General features: G+C 67.5%; 2 protein-coding genes across 2 annotated transcripts; both read right to left on the reverse strand.

Annotated features, from left to right (window-relative positions):
* Window positions 1-4,050: 4,050 nt before the first annotated feature.
* LOC112663546 (interferon-induced transmembrane protein 1-like) lies at window positions 4,051-5,933 on the reverse strand. The gene is given in 3 exon segments (XM_025452622.3): window positions 4,051-4,330; window positions 4,767-4,919; window positions 4,922-5,933. Coding segments are annotated over 3 exon segments (444 nt in total). The 5' UTR covers window positions 5,021-5,933; the 3' UTR covers window positions 4,051-4,138.
* A 562-nt stretch (window positions 5,934-6,495) lies between these two features.
* LOC112663548 (interferon-induced transmembrane protein 1-like) lies at window positions 6,496-7,591 on the reverse strand. The gene is made up of 2 exons (XM_025452626.3): window positions 7,335-7,591; window positions 6,496-6,803 (listed from the first exon to the last, which is right to left on the reverse strand). The coding sequence occupies exons 1-2, from the start codon at window positions 7,512-7,514 to the stop codon at window positions 6,621-6,623; spliced, it is 363 nt and encodes a 120-aa protein (XP_025308411.1). The 5' UTR covers window positions 7,515-7,591; the 3' UTR covers window positions 6,496-6,620.
* Between the last annotated feature and the right edge of the window lie 1,160 nt (window positions 7,592-8,751).

Consider the following 8,751-nt stretch of genomic DNA (forward strand, 5'->3'; position numbering starts at 1 on the left):
TCTCCCTGAATAAATAAATAAATAAATCTTTAACAAAATAAATAAATAATAACCTGCCAAATGGGTTTAATTGGGAAGAGTAGAAAATTACAATTCTAGAAAGGCAAACGATGGCAAAACTGTACAAAAATCCCAAAACAGAGGAACAAAGATCTTTCATAGATTGGGGGGGGGGGGGGCTGTTGTAAAGAAGTCCATTGGAGTGACCTGGGGGCTGGGGGTCTTGGCTTCCCACTGGTTAGGCTGTCACTGTCGGGAGGGGGGGTTGCTGTGCCCCACCTGGATGGGCTGTGCTCTCCCGGGATGCCCTGTGCTCCCACCTGCTGCGGGGTGGCTGGCACTCCCTGGCTAGGTGTCAGGGATGCAGGACCGCCCTTCCCCACCTACTTAGTTACTCCCTCCAGGATTCAGGACCCTAATCTACATATGGGCCTGGGCCTAAGTCCGTCTCTACCCTAAGACACCCAAGTTCTGAATGTGGGTCTGAATGGCCCCCACCTGGGGAAGACTCTGGGGGTCGGGGCTGATGGAGGCTTGAGGACACAGGCGACCACCCGCACACACGTCACGTTCGGGACGAGACCCAGGCAGGCCCCGGGGGGCTCCTGCAGCACCGCGCATCTGCTTCCAGGCAGTTTGGTCGGCTCCAAGCTTGGCCGCGGTGCCAGGAAACCCTGAGAACCCGCCAGCGCACAGATCCCACAACGTGTCCCTCGGCGGGGCCTTGGGCGCCTGCAACCCCGGCCCAGCCGCGAGGGGACGGCCACTGCGCCGCCGCAGGGTGGGGGGGCCTGGGAGCCCCTGGGCCTCGCCCTCACCCCAGCAGCTGTGTAGTCCACTCCACGCTACTGGCCTGTGTAGCACAGATGACCTGGGGCGGCGGCAGCCCTGGGGCCAGCGGGGGTCCACCCGGCCCTCCCTGACCTCCCCCAACACTGGGCACCAGGGCCAGGTCCTCTCCCCGGGGCCCGGTGCTGGGTCCATCAGGACACCTTCGGGCTCGGTGTGCGGCCACAACACCAGGACCACAGCGAGGTTTCACAGGACACCTGCAGGGTGGGGGGGTGAGGGGGGCGGTGGGCAGGAAGCAGCTGGGGGCGCCCTGGGGGTGCTGCACAGTGAACTGGGAAACGCGAGGCTGGACTGGGGTGTGGAGCCCACTGGCCCCCAGGCTGCGGCGAGAGCTCCCAGCGGCCCAGGACTGCGGGCAGCAGAGGACCTGCAGCCTTGGCTCTCGGGCGGGGCCGTGTCCTGGCTCCCGAGCTGAGCCGACCGAACCCTGAGAAGGGGGCGCAGGCCGGAAGCAGAAGGGGAAAGTCCCCACTTCCTCCATCACCACACACGACATCCACAGAGCAGGTGGGGGGGCGGGGAGGGAAGGCAGGGGTGCGTGACCTCGCTGGCCTATGCCCGCGGGGCTGCCACATGGACCCTTGACACAAGCCGGACGCCCCTTCCGCCTGCTGGGTCCTGACCTGCGCATGCACAATGCCGCACCCCCTCCCCACCACGGACTCCAGGCAGGAAGGGGAATGGATTCCAGACAGGAGGCCTGCGACCCCTGGGATGCGGCCTGGGGGCCTGGGGGCTCTCTGTGTGGGGCCTGAGGGGCCTGCTGTGCGCGGTGGGGGCCCTGCAGCACCTGGAGTCTGGATGGGGGCGCCTCACAGGCCACAAGAGGTCCTGGGGCCACCCTGAGCCCTGGATGAGGAGGTGGGGCAGCGGGGACAGCACCTGACTTGAGAGCCTGGGACAGGGAACCCCCAGAGACCTCAGCCCTTGACCCGCCAGCACCCGCCCAGCCCCGCCCAGCACCTGTGTAGCCTGACACCAATCTTTGGTTCCGCTTTCCGCCCTCCTGGACCCAGCCAATTCCCAACTCCCTGAGCACCAAAATATGAATTTTCAGAGAAAAGGAAACCACTGGGGAAGGTGGGGCCCAGAGCTGCCTCCCGCGTCCGCCCCCCACGAGCTGCATCGCCCACCATGAGCGGCAACCCTCTCCCATCCGGGGAGGCACAGCCCCTGCAGGTGGAGCAGAGCCCATCGGGGGGTCTGAGCCGACCAGGGGGAGCACAGCCCCCCCCCCCCACAGTGACAGCCTAACCAGTGGGAAGCCAGGACCCCCAACCCCAGGTCACTCCAATGGACTTCTCCTTTACAACAGCCCCTCCCTCCCCCCCCAATCTATGAAAGATCTTTGTTCCTCTGTTTTGGGATTTTTGTACAGTTGTGCCATCGTTTGCCTTTCTAGAATTGTAATTTTCTACTCGTCCCGATTAAACCCATTTGGCAAAAAAATAAAATAAAAAATAAAAAATAAACCCATTTGGCGGTCAAATAACGGCAGCTTTAACCTTAGTTTAACCCAGTTCCAACGTGCGGGGGGAGGACGGGCCACACGCACTAAGCAGCGTCAGACCCCGCAGGGCGTCAGCATCGCCTCCATTCCCAGCCCTTCTGCCCAAGGGTCAGCGGGTCGCAAGGGCCAGGGTTCATTTTTACCAACTGTCCCTGGACCCTCGTCACCAGCCGGGGCCGCACCAGTGCTCTGACCACGTGGGCCCCCCCCGGAGCCCTCCGTGGCCTCTTGGTTGTACTGATTCGCGAGAGCGGCCCAAGGAGTCGGGAGACGTTCTCCTTCCCACGTCCCTAGCGGCTCATGCAAGGACGTGGGTCGGGAGCAGACAGATGGAAGAGATGCCAGGGCGGGGGTGGGGAGACGTCCACGGCCGTTCCAGGCACAGCACTGTCCCCACGTCGGCCGAGGTCCCCAAGCCAGGGGTTCAGAACCTCACCCTTAGGGTTCCCGGTGCGGGGGGTGGCCCGTTCGCGGGTGGGGCATCGCCGCGGGCACGGGCCCCGGCCTGAGGGGCAGGCACAGTCACGTTCTCGCAGCTCTTGGGAGGATGGTCACAGCGGGCAAAACCGTCCCTGAGCTGTGGTGCCGGGAGCAGGGTCCTGCTGGGAGGCGACCCTCTCGTGCTGCCTACAAAGCCCTTCGAGGTGATGCTTTTGCAAACCGGAGGACGGAGCTGAGGCCTCCCGCAGGCCAGGGCGGCCCACGGGCAGGTGCTGGCTGCGGAGCGCGGGGCGGAGGGGCTCCACCCCTGAGTGCTTCCTCGAGGCCACGCGCTCCGGGGCCGCCAGGTGCCCGGGCCCCAGGGTGGGTGGCGGGGTGAGGCCGCGGATGAGCCTCGGAGGCATCGCAGCACCTCCCAAGGGCGCTCTGGAGGGAACAGTTTCTTCCGGCCACGGGGGCAGCGGTCCCGGGATGAAGACGGACAGGCGTCCACCCCGAGACGCCCGGGGCGGCCCAGAGTAGGGGCGGGGAAGGGAGGACGGACACGCTCCTCCGCAGCAAGGGATCCGTCAGGTGCCGCGGATCCGGGAAGGTGGGGCTGCCCTGCCCACCCGGCCGGGGTCTCACCCCACTGGCCTCTTGGGGCCGGGATCGCCTCCTTCACCGACTGGATGGCTGATGGGCCAGCGTGCCCCCCTCCACCAAGGGTACCCTGAGTCTCCCCCGTGCATCTGCGAGTTAGGACGCCGGATGCGGGGCAGGGACGCGGGACTGGGGAACCGCAGCCGGAGCCCCAGTGCTCGGGGTCTGCCTTGGGGCAGCCACAGTGTCCCCGATACGGAGGCCACGACACGAGGAGGTGATGATGTGACCCCACTCGGGGCAAGGGTACACCCCAACTCGAGAGCAGGGACACGGAGCTTATACCGCTGGACGTAGAGGCTACGCTCCTGGCAGCAGGTTTCCCGCCACCTTCCCCGCCACGGGGTCCCTGGGAGCTAGGAACAGCCTGAATCTACTGCCCCTCTTCCCCACACGAGCCATCGGTCAGGGCGCAGACTTCTGGGGAGCAGGGACCCCTCCCACGCCGCCCTCCTGTGTCCCCGCAGCCAGAGGCTAGATGCAGGCCAGGCCCCGACGAGCCCACCTGGCACACACGCCGGAGCAGGTGCAGGCGGGCGACGGGCCGAGGGTGGGCAGCGGGGCCGCGGGCGTCTCCAAGGGCCCCCCAGCGAGAGCGCAGCAGGTCACAGGCACGTGCTTTATTGACACCAGCGCTAGAGGGACGTGAAGGTGACAGTGCGACGGGAGGGGCCCCGAGGCCTCCGGCGCCGACTACGACCCTCCGTAATGTTTTACCATCTCGGAAACTGTTTCGAAAATCACCAGGGAGCCGGTTGAGACAAGAATGACGAAGGTGACGGTCAGGAGGAGGCCCAGGACCAGCGCCCAGATGTTGAGGCACCTGGCGGTGGAGGCGAAGCTCTGCGCCCCGGTCAGGTCGCCCGCCATCTTCCGGTCCCTGGTCTGGGGACGACACGCGGACATGGGGTGAGGGGCGGGTCCTCCCAGACCAGGGACTCAGGGGCGCCCTGGCGGGCCCTGCCCTTCACCCCCACCCAGGACCCCGTCCACCTCCCTGGAGCCTGAGCAGGTCGGGGCCCCAGGGCCTGTCCCTCCTGGGGCCTCCACGTCCTTCCTCGGCCCTGAGCCCCCCTGGACACCCCGGGGTCACCCCTGCCCGGCTCTGGCCCCTCCCTGGCCTCAGTTTCCCCTGAAGTCCCTTCTTCTTCCTGGGGGGGCTTTGGGGCCACACGGGAAGCCCAGGGATGTGGTTTCTAGTATTGGTCAGTAGGGGAACCCGTGGGACCCTGGGCGTAGGGCTGCTGCAGCCTCCCTGCAGGTACAGGCGCCCCCATCCCCACCCCGCACCCCAGGGACTCCCCCTCCCACCCCCACCCACCTTCTCGGAGTAGGCGAAGGCCACGAAGCCCAGGCAACACCAGTTCATGAAGACGGTGTTGAACAGGGACCAGACGACGTGGTCGGGCACGACTGTGTCACCGCGGATGTTGATCACGGTGGTGGTAGCGGGAGCTGCGCTCTGGGGCGCCCCGACCCGAGGACCACCACCTCGTGCTCTTCCTTGAGCATCTCGTAGGTGGGGGGGCCGGCGGCGCGGGCGCCAGGGAGCAAGGGCCGAGGGGCGCGGCTCATGGTGGCAGGTGCAGCTCGCAGAATGCGGATGCGGGAGGCAGCTCGGGGCCCCACCTTCCCCAGTGGTTTCCTTTCCCCAAAGTTTCTGTTTCCTGGCTTTTCTGAAAGTGGTGAACTGGCCAGGTACCAGGAGGGTGGCCCCAGACCCGGTGTCAGGTTACAGGGGGCCGGGCGGGGCAGGCTGAGGACAGGTGGTCCTGGCTCTCTCCCTGCTCAGGGGTGTGCAGGGGGTCCCCGGGCCTGTTCCCCCGCCTCCCACTCCCCGCACCCTTGACCTGCCCCCGCTGGTCTCGGCTTATTACTAAAAAGGGTGGAGACGGGCCGCCTGCGGGTGCTCCCTGATCCCAAGGAGCCTCCGCTGGAGCTTCCAGCAAACTTTGGAAAACTTGTAAAATAGGAGACTTGGGAATCACACACCACAAGCGTAGCCTCCTGGGCACAAGGTGTCAGGTTGTCAGGTGCGTGTTGGAGGCCGAGGGACAGGTGGAAGGGGGTCGGGCCGGGGGAGTGCAGGGAGAGAGAGAGCTGGCCCTGGGGGGAACCCTGGCCAGGAGCATGCCGGGAGCCGGAGCACCCAGGAAATCAGCGGGCGGCCCCAGGTCACCCGGTCGGCAGGCAGGGGGCAGGGTGACTGCAGGCGCCGGCCTGTGACCTGGGTGTCTCTGAGGACGTAGGGACTTGCCTTCCAAGGAGGGGACAGGAGCCAGTGGGGGTGCTGGAGGCTGCTGAGGGAGGGAGCCGGGCCGGGGCTGCCCCACTGTGGACCCCGCAGCCTGGACACCCCAGGCAGGTGCCCGACAGGGTCCCACCCTGACACCGGCCTGCGGCCACGCATTCCCGCAGCCTCTGCAGGCTGCCGTGTAGACCGGGCCCAGCACCCACCCCCTCTGGGACCTCCCACACCACTGCCTGTGCGAAGTGCCCCCTGCCCGGGGAGAGGAGCCGAGGACGGCCCCACACCCCACGCCCCAAGCCCCCCGCCCACGCCCCCCGTGTGGCCCAGGCTCTGGCCCCAGCTCACACCCAAGCCCCATGACCCCCAGCGGCCGGGAGACCCTTGGCAGGGCCCTGGGCAGCCACTGCATCCTGCGGGCAGGGCCGCGGTGGGGGGACGGGTCCCTCCTCTCAGGTTTCCTGTCCAAGGGCTTAGTTGCAGGGTGTGGTTGTCGCTTCTGCCGTCAGCGCACAGGGGAGAGCTCTGTGCCTCCCCAGCCCGGCTCGCGGCTCCCACACACCTGGAAGGCAGAGCCTGACCCTGGGGACCCAGGCTGTGCTGGACTCGTGGCGTCCTTGGGTCAGGGAACCCCCCAGGACCCTGGCCAGGCCTTGCTCCTACCAGGCACCAGCACCAGCCAAGCCCGAGGACGTGCCTGCCCCCCGGAGCCCCACACTGGGCAGGGGGCTGGTGTGCTCAGGCCCAGGGCACCGGGGGCTCCCCGCACATCCCCCGGCCCCGGGAGGGAGGTCACAGCATGTCACACACAGGGCTCTTTATTCAAGTCGGCTGCACACAGGCCAGTCTGTGCACCTGGAGCAGAGGGCTGGGGGCTGGGGCGCAGCCGGCGGGCGAGGAGGGGCCCAGGGCGTCCTGCGGGGGCTCTTAGTGGTAGCGGCCGCTCTCCTGCATGACCTGTAACAGGGCCCCGTAGGCCGCGGCATAGGCCATGCCCAGAAGGACAATGGATATGATGCCCAGGACCAGTGCCCAGATGTTGAGGCACCTGGCGGTGGAGGCGAAGCTCTGCGCCCCGGTCAGGTCGCCCACCATCTTCCGGTCCCTGGCCTGGGGACGACACGCAGACAGTGGGGTGAGGGGCGGGTCCTCCCAGACCAGGGACTCAGGGGCGCCCTGGCGGGCCCTGCCCTTCACCCCCACCTGGGACCCCGTCCACCTCCCTGGAGCCTGAGCAGGTCGGGGCCCCGGGGCCTGTCCGTTCTGGGGCCTCCACGTCCTTCCTCGGCCCTCGGCCCCCTCTGGACACCCCGGGGTCACCCCTGCCCGGCTCTGGGCCCCTCCCTGGCCACTCGCCCCGTCAGGCTGAGCAGCGTTCAGGGCAGTGGCTTCCTCTGGCCCAGACTCGGGTTCCAAATTCGATGTGCGGAGGCTCCAGGGGGTAGGAGAGCTTCTGGGGATGGTGGGCACAGGGGGACCCTGCCCTCCGCTGGCACCACGTGTGGCCTCCCCGCGCCTTCCTGGGGCCAGCCACATGGGCCGCGCACTCACCACACACACGTGGGCTCCCGCGAGCGCCCTCTGGGCGGGAGTCCCTGAGGTTGGCACCCTGGGCGGAGGCCCCGGCCCGCACCCACCCACCTTCACGGAGTAGACGAAGGCCACGAAGCCCAGGCAGAACGAGTTCAGGAAGATGGTGTTGAACAGGGACCAGACGACATGGTCGGGCACGACCGTCTCCTCCGGGACGTTGATCACCGTGGTTGTCGCAGGAGCCGTGCTCAGGAGGGCCCCCCGCACGTCCACCTTGTTCTGCATCATCTCTCGAGGGGAGGCACAGGCGTGCCCGGGGAAGAAGAGTGCAGGTGGCCATGTGGCCCCAAGCAGGTGTGGCCGGGAGCTGGGCAGGGCCTGGGGGTAGGTTGGGCTTGGTTTCCTGGTGCTGTGCAGGCTCCGTGGGCGGGGGCTAGGCCGGGCTGCTGAGGCCTGTCACTCACTGTCATCTGCCTGACTCATATCTTATTGTCCTTGATCTATTGTCAAGTCAACGGCCTCACACAAGGTGCTGCTGCACCCACTGGCAGCGGGGGGCCCTGGGCCTCCAGCACATTCCTGCCGTGCATTTGCGGGCCTGGCGCTTAGGTGCAGGATGTGCGTGTGGCACCTGACGTGGGTGCCCTCCGGGTCCGCCGTCGCCGCCCGGGGCCTATGCCAAGCACCTGGTGGTCGTGGGTCCCCGTGCGCCCCTTGGGGCTGCCCTCCGCGGGGCTGCCGCGTGTCTGCGCATCTGGGATTCTCCCTGGGCTCGTGTGCTGCAGCCGCATCTCAGGCGTCTTAGTGTCTGTGGCTGCTTTGTTCCTCCCTGGGGCCCCGGAGACCCTGTCGTGTGGACGCAGGGCCTGTGTCCTGCAGCGGTGACACGCTGGCACGCAGCTGCTGGCACGCGGGCCGCCATGGGCGACGCGGGGCACGGCAGTCCTGGGCACCTCACAGCGGCTCTGCGTCCCCTGTGGGCATCTTCCCTCTGGGCTGCGCCCTCTGTCACCACGGCCGGCCCTCGGTCCTGGGGTTGCAGGGAGGTGACCTGGCCCCGCAGGGCCTCCCGCAGCGCTCAGCTATTGCCCACGTCCTGGGGTGCCCCGAGTACCCAGGCCCGCTGTGGGGGTGCGTGTGTCACCCGGGATCGGGTGCCAGCCACCAGGACTGTGGCCTGCCCGCCACACCACTCCCTGCGCCCCGCTGGCCCCGCGGCTGGTGGCCTTGGGCTCCCCTGAGGCCACAGAGGACAGCCTGCTCCGGGCAGACGTCCCAGCACCGGGTCCCTGCCAGCCGGGAGCACCAGGCCCTGTCCTGTCCCTGGTCCCCCACGGGGCATGGGGCGGGGTCCCGGGAGCTCAGGACTCAGGGGCCTTCGCCAGGTCTCCCGCAGACGCTCGTGTCCCCTTGATCCACTGCAGCGACGTCCTCCTCAGCGCCGGATCTTCCACGTCCGCGTAGACGCGGCCTGTCCTCTTACGGACGGCCTGTTGAGATGAAGCCTCGCGGCTTCCTGGGCCCC

The sequence above is a fragment of the Canis lupus genome, chromosome 18 (genome assembly GCF_003254725.2).
Source record: "Canis lupus dingo isolate Sandy chromosome 18, ASM325472v2, whole genome shotgun sequence".
NCBI classification, from domain to species: domain Eukaryota; kingdom Metazoa; phylum Chordata; class Mammalia; order Carnivora; family Canidae; genus Canis; species Canis lupus.

Excerpts from the sequence above, each read along its gene's own strand:
- LOC112663548 (XM_025452626.3), bottom strand. The coding sequence starts at position 7,514 with ATGATGCAGAACAAGGTGGACGTGCGGGGGGCCCTCCTGAGCACGGCT. Across the intron at positions 6,804-7,334 it reads CCTTCGTCTACTCCGTGAAG|GCCAGGGACCGGAAGATGGT; the intron begins GTGGGTGGGTGC and ends TGTCGTCCCCAG.